General features: G+C 35.6%; 1 protein-coding gene across 21 annotated transcripts in view; it reads left to right on the top strand.

The window, feature by feature from the left end:
* The window catches only part of AGFG1 (ArfGAP with FG repeats 1), a 71,696-nt gene extending 61,225 nt beyond the window's left edge, over positions 1–10,471 (top strand). For 12 of the 21 annotated variants that reach the window (XM_082464639.1, XM_082464634.1, XM_082464630.1 and 9 more), the window contains 4 exons: positions 4,388–4,435; positions 6,354–6,512; positions 7,389–7,480; positions 8,250–10,471. In XM_082464639.1, coding sequence (XP_082320765.1) covers positions 4,388–4,435; positions 6,354–6,512; positions 7,389–7,480; positions 8,250–8,309 — 359 coding nt within the window. In that variant the 3' untranslated portion in view covers positions 8,310–10,471. The remainder of the gene's footprint in view (positions 1–4,387; positions 4,436–6,353; positions 6,513–7,388; positions 7,481–8,249) is intronic. The other 9 variants (XM_082464625.1, XM_082464638.1, XM_082464643.1 and 6 more) reach the window with 5 other exon arrangements.
* The last annotated feature ends 15,996 nt before the right edge of the window (positions 10,472–26,467 follow it).

Raw genomic sequence — 26,467 nt, forward strand, 5'->3', positions numbered from 1 at the left:
GGTCTGGTTTCACAATTATTGGTTATAACTCAATCTTAATAGAAAAAATGTGTAAGGTTTTTTGCTTTTTCCTTTTCATGGGATTGCAAGGAATGGATGGGCATTATTACATGAGATCTTAATAATGAGGTCTTTTTCTAGTACATATTTCTTTTAGGTGTTCACATTTTTTTAGGTTGTGGGAAACTGGTTTAATTTGCGGTGTAACATTTGAATATTTTCTCTTCTGATAATTTTTTAAAAATCCTCTTTATCGCTCCCCCCTTTTTTCTTTTTGGTTCACAGTGTAAGCCAGCTACATATTTCTTGTATTGTACCTCTCTGATTTTTGTCTTATTACCCTGAACACCAGAGTTATTTGCCAGTACCTTGGAATATTAGCAAGTGCATGTGGTATGGCCCAATACCCATTAAACTGAATTTGTCAGTTTTGTTTTTCGATTTAGATAATTTTAGAACTAAAGCCTTGAACTTCAGTTATAGCCTTTGTTGATGTGGTATTTTGAGAGATTAAGGTGTTTGTAACATCACAATAAATTTGCACCATTAAGAATTGGTAATTACTAGCATATCTTTTTGTCATTGGCAAGGTTGAGAATATGTGATATTGGGAGTTTGAACCATAACTTTCCTTTTCATATAAATGTATTGAGTCATAATCTGTTGATATCTCACATAATAGATGTTTAATAACTATTTGAATTTTGCACATAATTTGATTTTTAAAAATGGTTTATTTTAATTCAAATATACATAATCAGCGATTGTTTCAAATTTCTGTTGTGTTTTGGACAAAATATTTATACATCACTTGTGATATATGTAATATTTCTGTTTCTAAGCATATTATTTTGACTTCGTGGAATGAATTTATAAAATGTCTCATGACACAGGGTTTTCTACATTTTCTCATTTAGTCCTCTTAACTCTCATCTAATAAATGTTTTAATCACTCTTTGACAGCTGAGGTAACTGAGGCTCAGAAAAGTTAAGTGCGTATGTTTTGGGTACAGCCAGATTTGTGTTCAAATCCTGATTTAGATTTACTTGCTAGGTAATCCTAAAAATGCTTTCTGTATATTATTTTTTTAATGAGTGGAGGAAAAGTGATAGGAAGATATATTATCTGCAAGATACTGTTGAGATGTTTATAGCTATTATAACCCCATTTGACAACTGAAGGATGGAAACTCAAGTTATACCTTGACCAAGGTTATGTTGATGTAACTCCTCAGAACCTTATTGTTGTCCTTTTCTGTAAAATGTGAACACTATTCTCTGGCAGGGATGTTTTGAGAATTAGGTGATGTAAATCACCATGCATGGTCTTTGCATTATTGTGTATACTTGGTAAATCATTCCTATTATTTTCCTTTCATGACTGTACCTCCAGACTGGTTCTGTTATTAGAGCTAAGGGCCCCCCCCCACCCTAATTATTTGGAGTATGAAAGTCCTTTAAAGTTAAGGTTCTACGTGGGATGTGAAATAATATAAAGTGTACAAAGTATGTTCAGATGATATAAAGTAATTTTAATATTAGCCTAAGCAAAATTTATTGAAAGGTAAATCTACTGTGTCCACAAATTTTTATTTCAAGGTAAAAAATTTTTTCCCCTTATAAACCATTTTGATTTATCACATTGATCATCTTTACTAGGTTATTATTGAATTGACTAAGTCAAAGTAAATGTTAACTATATAACATGTTTCTGTTGAAGCTGAAATATAAACAACACTTTGACAAATACACTGTGCTTAGGTATTTCCAGTGTTTTTATACCATCAAAATTAATATTAGTTCTTAAGGAAATATTTTGTGTTGTTCTCAAATATATAAGTATTGTTAAATTCCATTTGAGGTAGCTTTTGAAAGAGGGTATTGATAATAGTTCAGTGTGAACTATTTAAAAAGTTTTACTGATGTATTTCATTCTTAAAATGCACATTTTAATAATAACTTTTTTCCTGCATTTACAAAGCTTTTGGGCTTTCTTTTACCATGTTATATAGAAACCTTCAGTAAACTAGCCATTGTGGCCTAAGACCTTTTTTATTTTAGGATTCTATAATATTTAGCATTCTTTTTCCAGAGCACTTGAGCCCTTAAATCTAATTAATAAAGTTAATATAATTTTCAGCTATTAGGAAATTCTCTCATAACTCTTAAATCTCTCCTTTGTCCCGGAATGAGTACCTTTATTTTCTAACATTCATTTAATGAAAAAATGATTTTAAAAGATCCCCCCCGCCCCCCCCCCGCAAGGAGATAAACTTGTAGAAATGTAGAGCTGAAAGAATCATGGTAGCATTTAGCCAGGTGTCTTTGTTTTATTACTTAGGTGGAAACCAATTTGATGGATTTGCCTTAAGGGTCCACAATTAATCAATGACTAATCTAGTATTAGTACCCAGAGTGCTTCTAAACTAGCACTGTTTCCACTGGTTCTGCTCATTCCACTCATAGGAAAGTAAATGAAACGTATATCCACACAAAAACCTGTATACAAATGCTCACAGCAGCATCATTCCTAATAGCCAAAAAGTGGAAGCAACCCAGGTGTCCATCCACTGATGGATGAATAAACCAAATGTGGTATAGCCGTACAGTGGAATTTGTTTGATAATAAAAAGTAACGACGCGTACTGATACATGGTACAACATAGATGAACCTAGAAAACATTAGGCTAAATAAAGGAAGTTAGTCACAGAGTGACATATAATGTATGATTCCATTTATAATCTGTCCAGAATGGGCAAATCTATAGAAAGTAGGTGGGGCAAAATGGAGAGCTGATAGGTATGGAATTTCTTTTAGTGAGGGGGGTATGAAATGTTCTAAAATTAGATTGTGATGATGGTTGTACACCTGGTGAATATGTTAAAAAAAAAAACACTGAATTCTACCCTTTAAGTGGACAAATTGTATGATATGTGAATTATATATCAAAAAGCTTGTTAAAACAAGTCTAAAATATTTTTATAGCAGCCCAGGACTAAGCATCATTGTTGCAGATTGAGGTACAGAAATTAATACTGGTTAACAATCACTGTTGACTAAAAGTCAGTTTTTGCCAAAGCCTATTTTGTAGAACATGTGTCCTGAGATGGTGTTATCAGTGCTTCGTGGAAAGGGATTCTATGCCCAAATATATATGGGAAATGCTGAGTTAAACACAATTTAACCAGTATTATTAATGCAGGATTTCTCAGAGCTTATAAAGTGCTCTAGGAAAGGAGATAAACATAAAGTGACCAAACTTGTTTCAGAACCCTTCCCCCTCAATCAACCTTTTGTTGAATTTAGAACACACTGTAAACATCTTTTTAAGTTAGCAAGAGAAAATAACACTCCTTGGATATTTACTCTGTAGCACTTTTAATCACAGCAGCTTTGTAAAGTAGATACGTATTATACTATCTATCCCTGTCCCTCCACCCCCTGTTTGCAAATGAGGAAACTGAGGCTTAAAGAAGTTGTGGTATCCTGTAATTAGAATACTACAGAACCAAGACAGAACCACTCTAATCTCTCAGTCGCTTTGTTTCCCCAAATTTAGTTGGTGTTAAGTATGTTCATTTAAAATGCATGGCCATATATTTTAGAAACAACCCCACTCCAGATGGTTAAAACAGCGGTTCTGGTACTTAACAACCTAAATTTGTCTTCTGTTAATTACATTTGTTTATATGTAACCTGTTTGACCTCAGTCATGCCAGGTAAGATCTGCACAAGATGTATTTTTCTTTTCTCTCTCTTTTTAGCCATCATATTTTAAACTGAAAGTGCTGCTCGCCTTTCTAATGAACTACATTGAATAATTTTCCCTACGTAATATTTAATTAGTTCACTTGAGTTATCGTTAGGCTTTTCTAGTTAATGTATGGAGTCATAAATAAAACATCAAACATTATTCAAGTGCTTTCTCCAAGATTTGAGTTTTTATTTTATTTTATTTTTTTAGATTTGACTTTTTAGATGCTAAAGGTAGATGCTAGATCATTTTAGATGATCCTATGAATAGCATTTTTGGGTGTAAGTGGTGAGGCCTAGAAAGTCTTTTTATGGATATTATTGTATCTTCACATGAAAAAAATGTTATTTGTCTAAAAGATGGATTTCGTAAATGTTTCTTCATTTGATATTTGTTTTTCTGGTATTATTCTAATCTCCCCTTTATTTCAAACAGTGTAAATACCACTGTCATGAATATAGTTGAAATAAAAAGACTCTGTTGGATGTGTCTTTATTATGTATTCTGATGCTACCTACTTTGTAACAGTATATTCTAATTTTAGAACATTTTAATGAAACAAATTTACTTTTATTTTGCCAGTAGTTATTCATAAGTTAATTGACATTGGTCTCTTTATGGCTTTCCATAAGGCCTTTCTGGAGCAATGCATTCTCAAGTGTTTCCTCACGCTCATTTTGGTAGGTGGCCACAACTAATGTCTAGATTTGTGTGGCGGTTTGTCTACCTGCTTGTGGAAGCTTCTGCTGGTGTTCTGGATCCCTGCATGTGGAATTAAGTTTTTTCCATGTTTTAAAATGGAGTGGTCATGGATGTGTGGCATTGGGAATACATTATATTTAAAGTTACATGAAAATCTTCTGTGGCGTTTTAATACTGAAAAGCATATTGCTTACCTCCATGGTCACATTAGAATGTTAATAGCTTTCTCAATTATTTTTCTTAAGTTTGAATTCATAGTACTTTGAGTGACACACCTTTTCGATGTACCAAACCATTTTACCACATTATTCCATGGAGTTTGGTTTTGCTTAACTGTATCCAACTTTTGCTTTATACTGCTTTCTTAAAAGTGATTTGTCAAAGTTGTGTCAGTGCATTGTTGTCTGTTCTGAAACCCTCCTGTTTCCCTTGCAGTGTGCTTATTATTCTTTAATTCACTTGCTTCCCAGTGGCTTAGTTCCCCTTTTTTCTTACCAGTAATAAAAAGTAATATTTAAAATTGGAAAATCTGATTAGGTCCATTGCGGAGAATTGCACTGTTGTAAAAATTAGGATTATGAGAATTATTTTGGGCAACATCCGTAACATGATTTTTAGTTGTTTTTTTTTAATAAAAGATAATTCTGTGTAGCACTTTTAGTATTAATTTCTTGTGCCTTAAATCAGCAATCAAGTTGGTAATTTTTTCTTAAAATCAGGAAATTCAGTGAATTATGTTTTTTGATAGCATCATGCTGAAAATATTTCACTATGTAATTACTAGTGTTCTGTATTAAAAGCACCATTATCGGCTCTTATTTCACTTAGGCCTTTCCTACAACATATAGTTGGAAGGTTCTACTTTGAATCTTCACTAGCAAAAAGTAATATACTGTTCTGCTACTATGTGTGTTTATATAAATAATATAATAATATGATAATGTAATAATGTGAATTAGTTCATAAGTAATTCATAAATGGGGGGAGTGATGGCAGCATACCATGTATATATATAGCTGTAGTTCACACACGAATTTCCCCAACTTGTGAATGAATGCTTTATTCCATCAAGTTATGGTGGCTGGACATGGCAAGCCATGGAGAAGTTATTGGACACAGTGTCATTCACCTTACATTCTTTGTCTCTTTTAAGAATGCTTATTTCACTTTCTGTTCAACTTTTATGTACTCTGCCCCAGTTTCTGTAACTCATCAGTCCTAACCTAACCTTCCTTATACCCCTTATCCAAAGCAGTGTTCATTTACTTTCCAAAAAAAGGAATGGGAGTCCATATGTTTTCAGTTTAATTGTGTTAGTGTTTTTATTAGGACCGCCCCCCCCGCCCCACCCCTTTTTTTGCCTTGGGTTAGAAAGCTGCATAGGTTTTGAGTGGCCTACCTGTGACCCCATTTCTCCTGTCAGTTTTATTTATAGTGAACTGTTTTGCAGAGGTTTTAAATGTTTTTCCAGGAACACATATATTACATTATAGCAGACAATTCACTGGATACAGTTAAATGTTTGACTATTTTACTGCATATAGCAAAACAAAACTTAAAAGTGTATATACTAGTATACATGTGAATTGCATGATGATGGACTTTAAAACTAGACTGCTGTTTAGACTCAAACTATATAATTACTCTGAGAAGTTTTCTTGTGATTTCAAATGATAGCTTTATTAGTTTCATTCTGGTCATTGGTTTCAGGAGAACAGATATAGATTATGTTAAACTGGAGCTAAAACTTACTATTCAGTTTGTTGGGAGTTTTGGAATTTAAAATACATTGTGCTGTTTTTAAGGTAAATGATGTCTGTTTCATAATGTTGAGTATGAGTATACGAAAACCTATCCTTCGTTTGTAAGTGATCAGCCTTCCTTTTCTCCTGCCAGCGGCGACCTTTGGCACCGCATCCATGAGCATGCCTGCGGGGTTCGGGACTCCTGCTCCCTACAGTCTTCCCACCAGCTTCAGCGGCAGCTTCCAGCAGCCGGCCTTCCCAGCCCAAGCAGCTTTCCCTCAACAGACAGCTTTTTCTCAGCAGCCCAATGGTAAGATCTAACATTTGGCTAGCTGTAGGTCCACTGCAGGTATCCTTTATGTATCATAATGTGAATGTTTGGACAAAAAGACTTATCTGGAGAATGCTTTAGCATTATCTGCTGAATGTTTACTACACAAATATAGAAGCCTGTGGTGATTTGGGCCACAGAAAATTGAGTGATTTAGTAAGTTTTTGTGACCAGGTTATAGGTTTAGGAGAAATCAGGAACTGAAGAGTACCTCTTCTTTCTCAGAATCTCCAGTGTCTTTCTTATATCTTTTGTGTTCTAATATGCCTCTTGCTTTTAAAAGGAAACTTTATAGACCTAGAGTGTTTTTGTTTGTTTTGCGTTGGAAGAACTGTTTTTGTTCCATTTTGTGTACGTTTTTTGTTGTTGTTGTTTTGGGGTTTTTTTTGTGACATAAACTCATTTTCTAAATAGGTAACAGTTGTGGTTGGAGTTTGTTACTTGTTTTCAGGAAGATTCAGTAGAGACCAGTTTTTGTTTTTAGGTTTTTTTTTTGTTTGGTTTTTTTTTGTTGGGGGGAGCCCATTTCACTCATTTGCTAAAGTTTGAAATCCCTGGATCACAGCCCCTCTCAAATAGTCACAAGCTTATCTCTTGATTAAATCCTTTGTCAGCAATTCACGTAGCTGAGACAAACTGGAATTAACCATTTCTGGAGAGTCAGTGTAAGCTCTTTAAGACATGCCAGTGGAAGTTTAACTGCTATTTGAAAGAGCATGAGACTCAACAGTTTAACATTGATTTTTTTTATTATTGTTACTCTGGTAGGAATTTTTCTGAAACTCATTATGAAGCTTTATAAGCATCAGATTGTCTCAAGGGTATGGTTATAATTGGTGGGTTTTTTTTAACAAGGTGCAGGTTTTGCAGCATTTGGACAAACAAAGCCAGTGGTAACCCCTTTCGGTCAAGTTGCAGCTGCTGGAGTATCTAGTAATCCTTTTATGGTAAGTGAGATGCAATTCAATTTTAAGCACTTTATAAGTAGTTGTTGCATTGTTTTCAAATTGGGAAAAGCAGGATGTGATTCCGCCTAGATGCTCTTTGGTATTCTGCAAGGTTATACAAATCGAGGCAGCCATTGTGCACGATCTCTTTTTGATTTAAGAAAACACATTAAAGGGGGGAAGTGGCGGGCTGGGGGCGTGGTGTGATGAATTGGTTGGGAGATTGGGATTGACATATACACACTAATATGTATAAAATGGATAACTAATAAGAACCTGCTGTATTAAAAAAATAAAATTCAAAAAAAAAAAAACCCAGAAAACACATTAATCAGTTGCAAATCAAAGCACTGACAGTAAATAAGCTATTTTAGACATGAAACTTGTCTGCTTTCTTGTCAAAATAATGCTTTATGAGAGGCTGTAGATTTAGTGAACAATGTGAAAAAGGAATCCTGGAGCCAGGTTTGGTTTCAATCATAAATGCATTTTTTTAGGGCCAGGTCCCTTCTTAGAATCTATTATGAGAGTTATATGAAATAATGGATATAAGAGGCACAACACAGTACCTGATAACCTATCGCTTTATTACAGTATATTGCTAATAACAATAATGAATAAATATGATTGCCAATAATTATGAAACAATTCCTAATCTAAATACTATTTAATTAAATCTAGTTTAATTAAATAACATTAAATATTTTCATATTTTCTCCACACATTCTTATTTGTTTGTTTATTTATTTTGTCTTATGTTTTCCTTTAGACTGGTGCACCGACAGGACAATTTCCAACAGGAAGCTCATCAACCAATCCTTTCTTATAGCCTTACATAGACACTTTACTGGAACGAACTTTTACATGGTCACATATTACATCTCTCCGCCTCTTGCACTGTTGTCTTGTTTCACTGATCTTAGCTTTAAACACAAGAGAAGTCTTTAAAAAGCCTGCATTGTGTATTAAACACCAGGAAATATGTGCAAAACAGAGGGCTCCAGTAACAACTTTTAACCTGTGAATTGGCAAAAAAAAGTAGCGGTATCATGTATATTAAAAATTGGCTAATATTAAGTTATTGCAGATACCACATTCATTATGCTGCAGTACTGTACATATTTTTCTTAGAAATTAGCTATTTGTGCATATCAGTATTTGTAACTTTAACACATTGTTATGTGAGAAATGTTACTGGGGAAATGGATCAGCCACTTTTAAGGTGCTGTCATATATCTTGGAATGAATGACCTAAAATCACTTTAACCATTGCTTCTGGAAAGTTAGAGTCAAAATTGGAAGGTTTTATTCATTCTTGAATTTTTCCTTTCTAAAGAGCTCTTCTATTTATACATGCCTAAATTCTTTAAAAATGTAGAGGGATACCTGTCTGCATAATAAAGCTGATCATGTTTTGCTACAGTTTGCAGGTGAAAAAAAATAAATACTAGAAAATATGCTATTGTTTTTGTGTTCTTGCTGCAATGCCTTTACCAAAGTGGCCTTAAATATCAGTAGTGAATTGAGAACATCTTGAATTCTTAAATTAGAATTTCAGAAGACTTCTAGTGACTAACTTTTATGTCTAAAAGAGAAAATTTTATAAAAAGGCCATGTAGAAAATTTATTAAAACTGCTATGTTCAGGAATATGTCAGTGGTAAAGCATTTAAATGTAGCTTGTTAGATTCACCGTAATCCTTCTGATTTCTTTGCAACTTCTTAATTTTGTGAAAATTTGTATATATGAAGAATTTGCATGTATGTGTATTTACAAAATTTTTAAAGTATCTTGAATTCTCAGACTGCAAAAGGCTTATTTTAACTATTGATTTTTTTTTTTTTTTAAATACTGTCTTTGAATGTATTGGAAGCAGACATGCATTAACTGTGACATGATTGCACCTCAGTTTTTTTTTCTTTGTTTGGACAAACTGATATTAATAGGACATTTGTTTATGTTCATTTCTAGGGGGAAAGAAACTGGAACCCAGTGTTACCTTAAAGTTATAGACTACTTTGTTTTAAAAAGGCAACAATACTAATGTTTAGTTATAGCTTTATGTTAATATTCAAATGAACTTGTTTAAATATTTATATAATGCCTCATTCATCCAGTGATAATCTGGCAATCTCATCAAAACAGAACACAACTGAGAAACTTGTAATAGTTTTTTAAAAAAATGCCTTTGAGCAGCCCATATAAGTCACAATGTCTATACATTAGAGCTCATGCATTTGTCTTTATGTGAAGTTTTGATTAATAGATTTCCCAGACCAAAAGAGCATATATTGTCCAAGACCAGTTAGTGTAGGAACAGCCAGCCCAGCTTAGAGGGCATCAGTGTATTACATCTTCTTCTGATAATTGTCTATTACTGTGACTCTGTGTCATCAAGAAAAGGTGAGATTACGTATATAAATATGTGATACATGTTTGAAAAACTTTCTTGTAATGATTTAAATTGTTTTTAAAGCTTGGTATTAAAAGAGGTGAACATCAGTTTCCTCAAACATTATTTATTCATGTTGAATACCTTTTCGAATGGTGACTACAGGAGTTGTTTTCATACTATATTAAAATCTGTGTAGAGTTCCAGACTTCTTGAAACATTGCTGTCCAGTGCATATCTAGCTGAATGTATGGTTATCTGAACTATTTTGATAAGCAAGAAAGTTGGGAAATCGCTGCCCCTTTTCTGAGCAGTATGCCTCTTAGAATTAAATGAATGCTGCAAAGGTCTGGGTGTGTGTTGGTGTATACTTGAAATGTCTGCATTTTTTTGGGGTGTCCTTCCAGACCCCTTCTCATGGAGGGAATTCTTAAGAAATGTCTTTGAATTCCTATGTTTTAGATTGTATTGGGTCCCAATCAACTCATGTACAAAGTTATGCTATAAAATTGTAGGCCATTATTCAATTAACCTACCAGGCTTTCCATCTAAGAAACAAGTAAATTAAACAGTTGTTAATAAAATAATTTTAAAGACTATTTTTTTCTGGGTAAATCTTGAGGTTTGTAATTAAGTGGGAACTCTTGTTGACTTTAAATGAAAACTTGTGAAATTGAAATGCTTAGTGTAAGAAGTGATCCAGATTTGATGTGGATTAAAATCTTCAGTTAGACTTTCATATTCAGATTTGCTTCTGGTTTTGCACAGACCATCAGAATTGTGTTGAGAACTGAAGAGGAGAAAATACTCAGAGGTGGCAAGGATGAAGACTCGAGTTTCCTGACTTACCAGTTGAATCAGGTCTTCTCTGTTTGCTGAGGAAAGAAAATTTTCTTTTCTTTTAGGGTGACAAACTTTATTGATAAGTTTAAAGGCATATTTTACTCTCATTTTTGTGAAAATAGAGATTAGGTAATCACTTTCTTCTGTAGAATAATTCTTTCTGTAAATTTGAAGAAGCATATCAGTGCTTTCTTTACTTGGGCGTTGCCCCTGCTCCCAGTACACATCCTCGTTGGTACAGTTCCTGTAAATTGGTAAAATGGAAGCAGTAACTGGCTGCTTTCCTGTCACAGTACCAAGAGTTCTGAAACAGTTTGGTCTCAGGACTGTTATTAACTCTTAAGTTATTGGAGATCCCCAAAGAGCTCTTGTTTATGTAACTTATATCGCTCAGAATTTGTTGTATTAGAAATTAATACTGAGATATTTTTAAAACATGTTTATTCATTTAAATATAACGATAATAAACCCATTACATGTTAACATAAATACCTTTTTTGATGACAAATTACTGTTTTCCACAAACAGTTATTTAGAAGACCATTGTTTTACATTTTGCACATCTCTTTAATATCTGGCCCAATAGAAGCAGTGGGATTCTCATACTACTTCTGCATGACAGTTCTTTTTATATGACATGGCATGTGGGCACTGGAAAACTCCACTGTGCACTTGTGAAACCATGAGTGAAACAGACATGTAACATTTTAGTATTATGAAAATAGTTTTGACCTTGCGTTTTGGGGGGGGACCCTCAAGGGTCCTGAGACCACACTACACTTTACGTTTGTATTTTCTGGAACAACAATGTTTAGTTTCAGGGTAAATATACTACTCCCTGAACTCCTAAGTGTTTTTGTTGGCTTGGTGGGAAGAATTGAAATTTCAGTTGAAATTGTAAACTTTTTAAACACTGTTTTCTGGGTTTTCTTTTATTTTTATTTGACTGTATTTCAATAATGCTGAAATTAGTGAATAGCTCCTTTTTAAAAGGGATATTACAAGTTCTGACTCCTGGTTATGAGTGTTTATTTGGGAATTATTTACTATTCTGACCACTTTGAAATTGTTTAATTGTTTCGGGGGAGTATCAAATAGCTATTTAAAAATTAAAACACCTTGCTAAAGAAAGTTCAAAATGAAGAATAATTTCTTCTCTCTCCTATGCTTATAGTTAACAAAGAATTTTAGCTTTGTTTGTATATGTATATATATGTTTTAAATGAAAATTGGATTTCTCTAACAGAAATCACTACCCTCCAGGAAGTCGGCTACAATTAAAGGAATGTGTTTACTTAAGAAAGAGGTTTGCTATGGTTTTCTCCCCAGTGGTTTTTTTATACCTTGTCCATTTTTAGAGAGAGCACTTGTTGCTTCTCATTTAAACAGAATGTTTTAAAATTCTTTTGAAGACAGAGTGACTTTGTAAAAGGTAGTTTACGGTAGGTACATAGTCACCACAAAAAGCTCTGGCTCTGTTGCTGCTGCTGTTGGCACACCACAGAACACGCTGCCTGCCGTCCCCAGGCCGGCCTGTGCCTTCCTTCTGGGGCCTCTTTGTCCATATATTTGTGTTCCTCTGCTGAACTCACGTTCAGAGTGACTCACCTCATGTTTGGCCTCCACTTGTAGTCTCAGACTTATATCAGAAAATTAATCTCTAGGGGACTTTATAAAGATATATTTCTTCAAAAATAATGACTTGAAAAGAACCTGGTGGTGGTATTACAGAGTGTGGCTTATTAAGCCCTTTCAATGTATCAGAAACTTGCTAAATGCTTTTCATGTATTATCTCATACAGCCCTTAAAGTGCACTCATACTTTTAAGGATGAAAGAAGCAAGGCACAGGCTAACGACAGAGCTTTTGCTCTGGGGAGCAAATATTTTATTGTTGGATGCAAATGCTGTCTACATTTACGTGTAAGTAGATTTTTTACAAAATCTTAGGAAATTCTGAGAGAATTGCTTTCTATATCCTATATACCTAAATAAACTTAATCATTTTTAATTTGGGTTCTCTTCATAATTTGCTGAAATCAGTACGGTTTATTCTCTAGGGTTTTATTTAAACTTCACAAGTAAATTAATGGGATAATTAGTGGATCAGGTTTTAAACTAAAGAGACATCTGAAGTATCACAGGGACTCCTGTTCTGTGAAACATTTCAACTTTATTGATAAAGTCTGTGCCCTACACAGTAGTAAAATTTACTTTTGAAAGGATGCTGTTACTAACATTTGTGTTACATTAGCCTGTTGTATTGAATTTATCTCATTAGTTAAAATTTTTTCTTTGTATATTTTAAAACATGTCATTCATTAAAATTTTTTATGTGATAAATTTGAACAAATGAAAATATGACCAAGATGTACTGGTCATATATTGTACTGGTGAATGCTCTTCTCTTACGAAAAAGTGCCCTGTTTTGTAGTGTTTACTGACATTTGTGGTTATACATACTCTCACCATGGCTGATTTCACCTACCAGTCTGATATTAAATTTGGCGTTAGAAAGAGACACACACCAGCCTTTCTTTGCAGGCCAGCTCCAGCACACAGCACTGATGTGTAATCCCACAACCCAGTTCATTAAATATACTGGTTATTTGGTGATTGTATCCAATATTTGAAGAACCTTTTGTTTTATGTTGTTAATCCAGAAAACATTTGAACACTAGTTTACTTCTAGAAGTGTACTGGGCACTGAAGTATTTAATCTGGAAAGACCCAAGTATTGTGAATTCTGGTTTTAAAAAGTCCAGTTATTGTGCTAATGTAGAGGTTGCACATTCATGGTATATACTCTGAATTCTGTCTGCAGTTGTGTTTTGTTTGACCATCACAGTGTTTTAAAAACTCCAATTTTATATAGTTTGAAGGGTGTTCATACTCTCATGGTGGCCACTAGCCTACCACTCACAGTGTTCTGAGCCTCAAACGTTCAGACATGTTTTAAGGCCTTTGAATTGGCAAATCATTAGTGGACATAAAAGGGCTCTTCTTATGCCACCTCTTAACTGTTCTAATTTTGGAGTCCTGTAGGATTTGAATTTATGATGATATTTTCTGGTGAAGACTCTTGCCAAAAATGTATTTCCTTTCAAACTTGATAACCTCTATGTATTTTGCTTATTTTATGCCAATGGATAAAAATTCAATATATATTTAACTATATTTTTGAAATCTGTGCTTGTCCAACTCACAGGGCTATAGAGTTTAACGAAAACAAAGTGCAGTGAGTCAGGCTTTTGTAACAAGGAAAAGTGATCCTAGATAAAATATTTTAATTGGTGATTCAGATGCCCATTGATTAATTCTTTAATTACAGTTTAGGCAGTGAGAGTTAAAACTTCAACTAAATTCTCAACATTTCCCTCAATCTTGAATGGAGAGACAGAGAAAGCAAACAACCCAAGGAGCCTTCTAATTTTGACTAAATGACCATTAAGTAAAAGGCAGCAAAGGATTGCGAATTGATGTTATACAGTGTTTCATAGAATGCTGTGGGTACAATCAGGTTTTTTAAAGACTTTAAAGGTTTTTTTATATGTTACCATAGAATAATACATGTTTATGATGTTTAAAAAGTATGCAATATACAAAGTGAAAAAGTACGTCTCCTTCCTATGACTTGATTCCCACATCCCAGAGAAATACAGTTTCTTGTGTTTTTGTATAGTCTTTCAGAAATGTTAACATTTATTTTATATACCTCTTTCTCTAAATGCCTCTCACTGTCCTCCCTTATTTTAAATGTATGGTTTTATAACTTGGTTCTCTTTGTTTAACTTGGTTATTTTTCCGTATATTTCAATGTTCTCGAAATCCATGTTGGTCTAGCTTGGCTTTAAGACAGTATTTTTTGTAATTGGATTTTAGTTACTCTACTACCTATTGAAATTTAAAAGGTAAATAGTGAACTATTTTTAGTTCTTCACACTCCTAATCTTATTTCCTGGTAGTAGTCACCATTATTTTTTGTATATCCGTCTCAGTTATTCTATCATTTTTGTTGTTTAAATTATTTTCATTAATCATCACCAGAACCCAGAAGAAAATTTACTTTCCTTAGAATCAGTAATTCCACCACCACTACCACCACTCTTCCCTCCCCTCCCCCTAGGGGGAAGCTAATATTTATTTTAGTCTCACTTATTTAATGAGGAAAGATTCAAATTCTTACTTTTTTCTTAAGTAGTATGCTAATGGTTTTGTTTTTTTTTAACTGAACTTTAGGATTGGGAGTCTGAAAAGTACTAACCCAGAGTCAAGTTTCCTGTGTCTCAGTCTTAAATTCTGCCATTAACTGGCATTCAAGCAGGTAAGTTAGATGCCAGTTCCCCAGCTTTAAAGTGAGATCTCTTCCAAATGGTAAAACATGGTAGAACGTCAGTCGTTTGGTATACATGTTTAGAGAACAGTTAAGCTTTGGAAATTGGAATGAGACATTTCAGAATAACAGCTGTTCGGTTGAACATAACAAACTTGTGTTTTTGTAGGTTGAAAGTACCAGGTATCAACAACATCATATAGTTTAATGTTATGGCCACTATTTGTTAATTACCAACTTTGTGAGGTGAACCTCATATAATTGATATCATTTAATGGCCACAACAACTTCCAGGCAGTATTTGTCACAAGAAAATTGGCATTTAGGTGTCTACTTCGCCGAGATTATACAGCTGTTTAGTAAGTGGCAGGACTAGAAGTCTGCCTGACTTTAAGATTCATCCTTTCAGATTGTATTCCTCCCTTGAAGCTCTTAGTTCCAGCAGTTTTAATAAGAAGACTGTGAGTTTAAAAAAAAACAAAAAACCTTTCACAAACATTTAATGGAACTCAAACTCAGAGTTCTTATCCCCAGTGATCTAATTTTGGTTTTTTTCTCTCCGTATTTGCTTTTTGCCCATATGAAATTTTGCATTGTGATCATAGCTGGTTAATTTTTAATATTGTACTTTTCCCAGATAATTTTCTTCCAGATTGGAACAACATTTATTATTTTTCCTGATTGTAAAAATAATATATGCTCACTGTAAAGAATCTGAAAATACAGAAAATTATTTTTTAAAAAACTATAATCCTGTGCAGGTATATTGTCAGTACTTCTGGATTTTGTTCCATGTATAAGTGAATATAAAGACTTCTTCCAGAATGGAATCATGCTATGCTTACTACTTTGTAACATTTTCCTCAATATATCATGGGTTTCTTTCAATTTCAAATATCTGTATTCTCTTACAGTGATGTTTCATCCCTATGATAAACATTTAGATTGTTTCCAATTTTTCAACATCAGAAATTTTACCTATACTTTTGCACACTTGGGGTTTGGCGTCGTGCTTCTTAGAAATGGAATTGCTGAGTGAAGAATGTACATCTCAAGAACTTGGGTATGTCTCAGATATTTTCTGTATTGCTATGTAGTCTCATGGTCATTTAACATTTTTCATAGTTTAATGTTAATTGAGTACCTTGCTTGTATATAACCTTTCATTTGTTATTTCTTGGAATAAATTCTGAAAAAAAAATCACACTGATGGCTTATAAGGATTAGCATTTTATCCTCTCAACTAAATTACTGTTTAAAGGGATTATTTTAATATTTACAAATACAAAAAAGACATGTGGGCCATTCTTTCTTCAACCTCCAGTTGTCAGAGGGAATTCCTTTTAATGATTGCTAATTTAAGGCATATGAAATAATGCTTTATCTTTATTTATTGGTGGGGTTGATTTTACCATGGTTTACTAGTTGCATTTTCTCACTTATGAATTGTTCTAAAAGTTAACTTGGAAATATTAATTGGATCACCTAAATCTGTATTTTTATTTATTACATTCTATATTGTTTTGAAATTACAGAGGCACAATCAAGGACTTTTCTATTGTTAATAATGTCATTTAACTTTCAGGCTGAATAACGTCATCTGTAATGGAATTTGAAATCTAGAAATTTCCTTTTAGTTCCGTAATTTTTTCCCCCTTTAAACCAGTTAGAGAAGGATGAATGTATTCAGATACTCTAGTCGAACTGATCATTATTCAGGTTCAGAAGCTGATCTTTTCTCCCTACCCTGTATTTGCGACACATAGCAACCTAGAAATGGCTATTGGCGGGGGGGGGGGGGGGGGGGGGGGGCGGGGAGAGGGGAGGGGCGGGTATTAGTTTCACTCCGATGTGTCTGTATGTGGGTGTTTATTTTTATTTTGTGCTTGGAATTTGATGTGCTTCTTGAGTCTGGATCGCTCTTTTTACCAGTTCTTCAAGTTTCTTGACTGTTCTGTCTTCAAATGTTATCTCTGCAGTATGCTCTTCTTAAAAACCTTTAAGGTTTTTAAGAGAGAGAATTTTTGATGAGGGAACTAAATAAAATTTTGTGGAATCATAGAATTTCAAATATTGAAATGTTTATGGTTATAAATAACAATTCAGACTAAATTTCCATAAGGTTATCACCAAAGAATACTGTAAACTTACAGAATACAGTAGTTAACAATTTTAGAACCGTACAGTTCCTTTCAAGCCTTATTGTTCTTTCCAGTTACTAAATATATTTGGGTAGCTCCCTCAGAGAAGAGAGGAATTACCAAGCTTTCCAGATAAGATGTCCAGCATCCTAAACTGTGGGAATTTTAGATGAGATGACCTTGCAAATCCTAGTGCGCCATGCAGAGACTTCCAATATTTTGAGTTTCCCCTATTCAGAAATAATACCTTTTAAAATGCAGAACAAATTTGACTTTTTAAGTAACATTTGAGAATTTCTCATGTGAAAGAAATTATACTGAATGCTGTATGTCATTGTCATAGTAGCTTCCATCTAGTCGGTGTTAATTTGGTGCCACTTTGCTAAATGTTTTTTAAACATTATTTCCTGTAATTCACAACCTTATATGACTTCTATTTTACCAGACGAAACAGGCTAATATGGCAGTTTACTTGCTCAAGGAAAGTAAGTGGCAGAACTCTCCAAGCAGATGTTCAGAAGCTCTCCACCACAGTGCCCCGGAAGAACTGATCGTCTAGATGGGGGAAGGCTGATGTATACAAACACGCAAGCCAAGGGCAGGGAAAAGGGCTCTGGAGAGTAGGAGGGATCTCAGTCCTGCCTAAGGCAGACATATAAAGGAGCAGCCGCCTTGAAAGAATAGTAGAATGTAAGACTGAGGGCTAAGGCTGAGCAGGAGAGAGAGGAATTTATGTTGTGGGAACTCTGTATCAATGGAGAAGCCGCAATTTGCAGCACTTTGGACGGATTTGTCCTCCCAGCATTTGAATAAAGGATGGGGTATGTGTGTGTAGGAGTACTTGTTGCAAACACTTCCGGGTTCCTAGGGCATGAAGAACATGGAAAGCAGTGTAAGAGTCAATAATAATAATTGTATTTAAAGTTAGTGTAAAATAGTATTAGTTTGGAATTCTCTAAAGCAGGGGTCCCCAACCCCCAGGCTGTGGACCAGAACCGGGCCCACAGCAGGAGGTGAGCGGCGGACAAGCAAGCAAAGCTTCACCTGCCGCTCCCCATCGCTCACATTACCGCCCGAACCATCCCCCCACCCCCGTCCGTGGAAAAAATGGCCTCCACGACACCCGTGTCTGGTGACAAAAAGGTTGGGGACCGCTGCTCTAAAGCATATATATTGCACCTATTGCATTAAAGATGATTATGGCCACTTGGTACTCAGTGTGTGATCTGAGGACCTACAGCCTGGACGTTGCCTGGGAGCTTGTTAGCCACGTAAATTCCCATCCTAGGATAGTAATCAGAATCTGCATTTTATGCAAGCTAGTCTGTATAGAATGGATAAACAACAGGGTCCTACTGTATAACATAGGGAACTATATTCACTATCTCGTGATAAACCATAATGCAAAAAGAATATAAAAAAATATAACAATCATTCTGTACAGAAATTAACAACATTGGAAATCAACTCTACGTCAATTTAAAAAAAACACCTTATTTAAAGAAAAAAAGATCTGCATTTTAATAAATCTTAGGTGACTTGTATGCATATTCAAGATCAAGAAGCACTGATTTAGGTACTATGTATTAGATAAATCATTTTTGTATTTAGCTTTTTAAATCTTTATAAGTGTCAGTTTATTACGCAAAAATTGCTCTAGAGAATTTTAAAAGGTAGGTTAAGAAAAACTCATCAAAAGATATTATGTAGAAGCACATTTGAATTAAGTTCCCTTTTAAGACTGTTCAGTCTAAGTGTTTCTAGGAATTAAGAGTCAGCGCAGAGGCCATTTTATTTATTAAAAAGGATTAGTAAAGAAACATACCAGTATTGACCTCATAGCACATAAAGGCATTAGAAGGTTTGTGTGAAGAGGTGAATTCAAGGAGCACAGGTGTCACTGTCACCATGAAACCAGTCACTGGAAAAGGGGAGGCGGCTCTGCCGACAGAACAGAAGCACCAGGGATGCCCGAAGTATCTCTTGGTGGCAGTAGTTGAACCTTGCCGGTCCACCTTGGAGTGATTGGCTCAGAGGACAAACATACGTGCGTGTCACATCCCCTGCTGGCCAAGGTATGGCCCAGGCGCGGGAAGCTGGCCAAAGAGGGCCAGTGTATGGTGATTTTAAAGAACTGGTGTTTAAAATTGTTTTTCTTACACCCTAACCATTTTGAAAGCAGTTACTTCACAGCTCATTCTCTTCCATTTTTACAAAAGTAAAGATACGTTTACTGAAGAAAACTTGTTCTTCCACTGAAGAAAACTTTTAAAGACAGCCCCCCCCCCCCCCCAATTATCTCAGATCACCAATATCAAAATTTTGGTGTAGAATTTTTCCTAGCTATAATTCTCTTTGTATACAATTTATGCAAATAGTATATTGACTGCTTTTAAATTTTAACAATTGACAAGTGCCTTTTAAATGGCGTGTAAAGTCATTTTTAATGGCTGTAACTGATACATATCTCTTTTTGGACAGATCGTATATTTCTTTGCTAGTTCTATAGATTAGGGGTTTGTAAGCTTTTTGTTTAAATGACAGATAGTATGTATTTAAGACCTTGCAGGCCACGTGGTCTCTGTCCCAACTACTGGACACCACCTTGGTAGAACCAGAGCACCCCTAAGGGATATGTAAATGAGCAGGCTCCGCTCTGTCCCAGTGAGACTGCAAAACCAGGCTCGCAGGCTGTAGGTTGTTTGCATTCTGTGTAGTCATGAACCGTACTTTCAGCATCTTTGCACACTTGTAGTTCCATCAATTAATCCCTGGAATGGGTATTTCTGAGCCAAAGAGTATGCAAAACTTTAACTTGTCATGTTATAGTTCTCCAGTTTAGAGTTGCCACAAGTTTTCTAGTGTTTATTCCTCTGGAACATTGATAACACTGGTTATCTTTAAAAACCTGTCAACTTGATAAGCCAAAGATGTTATCTAATATTGCATTTTTTTCTTGGATTGCTAGTGAGGTTGATCATCTTTTCATGCTTTGTAAATTACTGTTTCATGAGGTTTATCCCTCTATTCTAGTAGGCGCATCTTTTAAAAATTGTTTTGTTAGACCTTTTTGTATATTGATGTTAAGTAAAGTCACTTAGGTATTTTGCAAATATTTCGAAGTTTTATGTCACTTAGGTATTTTGCAAATATTTCGAAGTTTTATGTTTTTATAAAGTCAAATCTGTCGATATTTTCTATCATTTCTAATTCTGAATTCTTACTCAAATTCTTAACCAAACCAATGTTATATAAATAATCATATGTCATTAAATACTGTGAAAACAAGATTTTTAATATCTATGTAGTGTTCTGTAACATAGATATGCAATAATTTATTAAACATTACCCCATTTAGTTTGTTTCCTATTTGCATTACTACAAATAATTTTTAAAAAATTCTTATAAATCTGTGTGTATATATTAATGTTACTATTTGAAAGATATATTTCCAGGAGTAGGCTTTTTGGGATTGATCTTTTCAAACTACTTCATATTGCAGAATTGCATTCCAAAGAGATTTTACCAAGTTTATACTCCCACCGATCCTTACTGATGTGGGACTTTTAGGAATTAGGCATTATTATAAGCAAAAGACCGTATCTCATTTTCTAAATTGTAGTTAAATTGCCAGAGAAGCTGACTTTTCCCCAAGTGTTATTTGCTTGTCTGCTTCCTTTTTTTTTTTTTTTTTTTGATTGCCTGTTGATGTCCTTAGCCTGTTTCTTAATTGCTTAGTAAATGCAACATTTTTCCTGCTTGGAAACCATTCATCCTCCAAAGCTCATTCCAAATGTCACTTTATTACTGTCGGCAGTGTTTCTAATGCACCTTATGAATGCTTCTGCTTTAGCATGATATCTATAGTTCATTTATTCACTTGCTTCCCCACTAGGCAGTGGACTCTTCCCTAGCAGTAGCTCTGTCTCAGTTACCTCTGGATAACTGTAACCACCACTGGGCTGGGCACGTGCTAAACATTCAATAAATGTTGCTTGGATCAACTTCTGGGAAAATAAAGAGTTGGCACTGGTTGAGATAACAATCCTTTAGAAAGATACCTCTCCATACTTTTTGAAAATTTTGTTACCTTCATCAACATATATCAAGTATGGAGTATAAGCCAGGAACCAAGTTAGCTACTGGGAATTAACAGTAAGTAACATATAGTGCCTGTCCTGAAAATTAGAGGGAAACTTGGAATTACAGTGTGATATAAATTACAGTGTAGTGGGGGTTATAGACACAAGTGCTCAATGAAATAAGAACTAGGATAAAGTCTAAGGTGCAATGGATACAGGTAGGAGATACACCTAACTCAAATTAGAGCCTTGAGAAAGGCTTTCTGTAAAAATAAACATCCAGCTGAGACTTGCAGAGTGAGGAAGAGTTATCTAGTTTAGTGCCTAGAGAAATGCAGGCACTGATATCACTGAGTGCAAAAATCTGGGGCTATGGGAAACTCGAGGAGAATCTCAAAGTATAAGGAGTACAGAGACTGGGGGCAAAATGGTGAGAGATCAGATTGAATAGACAGAAGCCAGGTCCTGAAGGGCTTCTTACTTATGCCATTTGAGGGGCTTTGACTTGTTTTAGGGTAGAAGTTGGTGACAAGAGTGATTAAGCATTAAGAGATTTAAGGAGATGAATGATATGATCAGACTTGCTTAGAAATATGGCTTAGTAAAAGTGACTTCCCCATGCTAAAAAAAGAAAAAAGAAATATGGCTTAGGCGGCGGTGTGAAGAATGATTTACTGAAGAGGCGAAAGTGGAAGCAGGGAGACGAGGTTTTTAGTAGTTTATGTGACAAATGATGGTGACTTGAGCCAGCATAATAGGGAGATGGAGTACGTTTTAGGGTTTAAGAGAAAGAGAACAATCACACATGACTTCTGGCTCAGGTAGTTGGATGAATGGGAGTGACAGCTGTTGATTCAGAGACACAGTTGGATGAAAAGGTGTTGAGTTCAGTTTTAGATTTGTTCCTGAGGGTCCTATATGCAGACATAACCAATAGGTTATTACAGAGATTCAAGTGAAAGGTCTCACCTGGAGATATGCACTTGAGTCTGGATACCCATAGCATTTAGAAGTAAATTAAATGTATGAGAGAACTTCCATCTTTCAGTAATTCCTGTGTGACCAACCCTCGCACAAATAGCTGAATTCTGGAAAAATGCTGAAAACAGTTATCTGAAGGCAGTGGAGAGCAACCAATAGCAGGTAGAAACTGCTGCCTACTGAGAGGAGCTGACAGTTGGAAGAAGGGAACACTGAATTTCCTGCTTTTATAGCTCTTGGCCTGAGCACAGGCTCCAGTTGACTTCATGTGGAGCAGCTCAATCTTATTTTTAGAAGTAGTTAAACATCTGATTGAATTATGTACACACAAGGCTGACAACAAGCAGCCCAGCTCTGCCCTGTAGCATAAAAGCAGCCATAGGTAATATGTAAACAATGCATATAGCTATATTCCTATACAACTTTATTTATTAAAACAGGCCACATCCCAGATTTGACCAGCAGCTCATAGCTTGCCAACCCCTGAAATATATAAACAAGTAGGGAAATGTGATCCATACTCAATGTTGATGACATGTCGACAGGAGAACTGGCGGTTCTTTCAAATGTAGACTTGTGTTCAGTGATGAACTGTGGATGTCCCACTCATTATGGAGTTTCTACTTCCACAGATGTCAGCACACGTGGACTGGGCTCTTGGCCACTTCTCCCCTGGACCCACAGTGCACACGGGGGAAATGTCTGTTCTTTCAGCCCACACTCCGCCCCCAAACTCCAGGCTCCTAACTTGACGTTCATTCATTCATTTAGCAAATACTGTTTATCCACAATGTGCCTACATTGTGCTACACACGGAAGTAGACGAAAAGTAAGACCCCGGTCTTCCTGGAACTTATTCTAGTGAGAGAGGGGCTTTCTGTCCACTTTTAGTTGGGCACACGATGCATTCTTTCTTGGCTTTGATCTTGGCTTCCATCCAAATGTGTTGTCCTTGGTTTAGTGCATCTCTAAGAAATCTTGGGGCCACCTCTCTCCCATCTGACTGGACCCTGAAAAGAATCTCCCTGTTCACCCCAGTGGGCAGCCCCTGCCTTATATCTTATCTGGACTCACTTGGGAGCCAGGAGGTGGCTAGCAGACATGATGCAGAAAAACTCAAACCATTTTGGGTAATTAAGAACTATCTATAGACTAAAATACAGGTATTAACCCTATTTGAGATGATTGAGAAAAAAGTACCATCTTAAAACTTTGAAATTATTTCTGCTAAGATTCCAAGATAGGACAATATCTCAAGTATTAGAAGGTTGAAAATTATATGGGAGGAAGATGTTCTATCTTCTTAGAAAGGAATTGTCACATCTCTGATGAGGCATTTTAATGGTATGAAATATAATAGACACACATGACATTTGTCTTGGAATCTTGAGATAAAGTGTTACTGAATTTGAACAACAGTTTGTGGTTCAAATTAGATGAAGACAGTAATCAATTATTGATGGACATCTTGCAACCATTGATAATTTTTCTTATCCCTGGAAAAAGTCATGTGGCCAGTCTACAAATGAAGAGATTAATAGTGACTTAATATATAAAATAGAGAAATTATTTTTGTATAATAAAATTAAATTTATTTGGCACTTTTTTTTCTTTTTTTAAACTTCTTTATTGGAGTATAATTGCTTTACAATGTTGTGTTACTTTCTGTTGTATAACAAAGTGAATCAGCTATACGTATACATATATCCCCATATCCCCTCCCTCTTGCGTCTCCCTCCCACCCTATTTGGCACATTTTTATTGCTGTCTGTTTAAGAGTTGGTAGAGCTTTTAGCACTTCTTATATTTTCCTTTTTTATTATAACTGGATAGAACCTAATTTTCTAAATATTCATAAAAAATTATTTAAATTGCAAGACAAAATATTATGCCCATATAATAATGAGTTTTAAACATGTATTTCAAACTCGGAGTAACATAAGTGTAATACATTCCTTTCTGTACTTTTAACTGTTTGGAGCAACTCTTAACTAAACAACAAAAAGACAAATGACCCAACTGAAAAATGCACAAAGGATCTGAGTAGACATTTTTCTATTCAAAAAAAATATACAAATGGCCAATAAGCACATAAAAAATGTTCAACATCATTAGTCATTAGCAATATACAAATCAAAACCACAGTGAGATATCACTTTACACCTATTGGGTTGGCTATAATAAAAAAGACACAACGAGCGTTAACGAGGATGTAGTTGGAACCCTCATGCATTGCTGGTGTGAATTTGAAATGATGCAGTTGCTTTGGAAAACAGTTTGGCAGTTCCTCAAGAAGTTCAGCATAGAGTTACCATATGATTCAGCAATTCCACTTCTAGGTATATACCCAAGAGAAATAAAAACATATGTCTACACAAAAAGTTGTACACGAAATGTCCATTGCAGCGTTATTCATAATAGACAAAAAGTGGAAACAACCCAAATGTCCATCAACTGGTAAATGGATAAATAAAATACGGTATTACCATACAATGGAACAATTTTCAGCCATAGAAAGGAATGAAGTACTGATTCATTCTGTAACATGGATGAACCTTGAAAACATGCTGAGTGAAATAAGCCAGATACAAAAGACCACATATATATGATTCCATTTATATGGAATGTTCAAAACAGGCAAATCCATTGAGACAGAAAGTAGAAGAGTGGTTTCCAGGGCTTGTGGGGATGGAGGAATAGCAAATGACTGATAATGGGCACAGTGTTTCTTTCGGGGGTTATAAAAATGTTCTAAAATAGTGAATTTTGTGAATATCCTAAACATTGATCTGTACACTTTTAAAAAAGTTTTTTAAATTAATTTTTTTGGCTGTGTTGGGTCTTCGTTGCTGCGCATGGGCTTTTTCTAGTTGTGGCGAGCGGGGGCTGCTCTTCGTTGCGGTGCGCGGGCTTCTTATTGCAGTGGCTTCTCTTGTGGAGCACTGGCTTCTCTTGTGGAGCACTGGCTCTAGGCGCGCGGGCTTTCAGTAGTTGTGGCTCGCGGGCTCTAGAGCGCAGGCTCAGTAGTTGTGGCGCATGGACTTGGTTGTGCCACGGCATGTGGGATCTTCGCAGACCAGGGCTCGAACCCGTGTCCCCTGTATTGGCAGGTGGATTCTTAACCACTGCGCCACTAAGGAAGTCCTGAATTGTACACTTTAAAAAGGAAAAATGTACTAGGGTATGTGAATGATATCACAATTAAAAATGCAAAAATAAAATAAAACTGTATGCATGGGTAAGTCATTCAAATATTTAATCTCCCCTAACTGGACTATAGGGACTTCCTCTGTATCCATAGCACCAAACCAGTGCTAGCAAGTAGTAGGCTCTCATTCTTTATTTTTTTGGAGCAGTTCAACAAGTGAACTAAATACATATGTCATCCTAAATTGAATTCCTTTGACTCATTTCCCAGGGGTGATGAAATGGGTCCCTGTGACTCATTTCCCAATGATGATGTGGCTGGCGGTTCCACTGCTTCCCTTCCTGGAATGGCCTTTTTTTTTTTTTTAATTTTTTTTCTTTTATTTTTTAAATTTTTAAAATTAATTTATTTTTGGCTGTGTTGGGTCTTCGTTTCTGTGCGAGGGCTTTCTCTAGTTGCGGCGAGCAGGGGCCACTCTTCATCGCGGTGTGCGGGCCACTCACTATCGCGGCCTCTCGTTGCGGAGCACAGGCTCCAGACGCGCAGGCTCAGTAGTTGTGGCTCACAGGCCCAGTTGCTCCGCGGCATGTGGGATCTTCCCAGACCAGGGCTCGAACCCTTGTCCCCTGCATTGGTAGGCAGACTCAACCACTGCGCCACCAGGGAAGCCCCTGGAATGGCTTTTGCCATCAGCCACTTACCAAATATTATCCACTTGCTCAAGTGATGTGATAAGCAGTCTGGCCATAACTGATTGTTTCAGCACTTTATTGACGAGTATTCTCAGATTTCATATAAGATGCTCTGATAACATGGATGAAGACACCAGGTGGGTTGTGTCTGTGATGAAAGAATCTGACAACTTTTACCGGGTCACGTTTGGGTTGAGGTGGCATGGGACGCGAAAAGCTACAAGTGGCAGTGAGAAAAGCAAGGGATGGACTAGCTAAGGTACAAAGGGAAAATCGTCCTGTCCTCGGCTTGGAAAGAACCTGATATCTGTATGTTTCTTTGCTGCTTTTAATGTGATAGAGCACTGACAGCTCAAATCAAGAAAGAATTTAGCTG

This window comes from Balaenoptera physalus (genome assembly GCF_965194825.1).
Source record: "Balaenoptera physalus genome assembly, chromosome: 6".
NCBI lineage: Eukaryota > Metazoa > Chordata > Mammalia > Artiodactyla > Balaenopteridae > Balaenoptera > Balaenoptera physalus.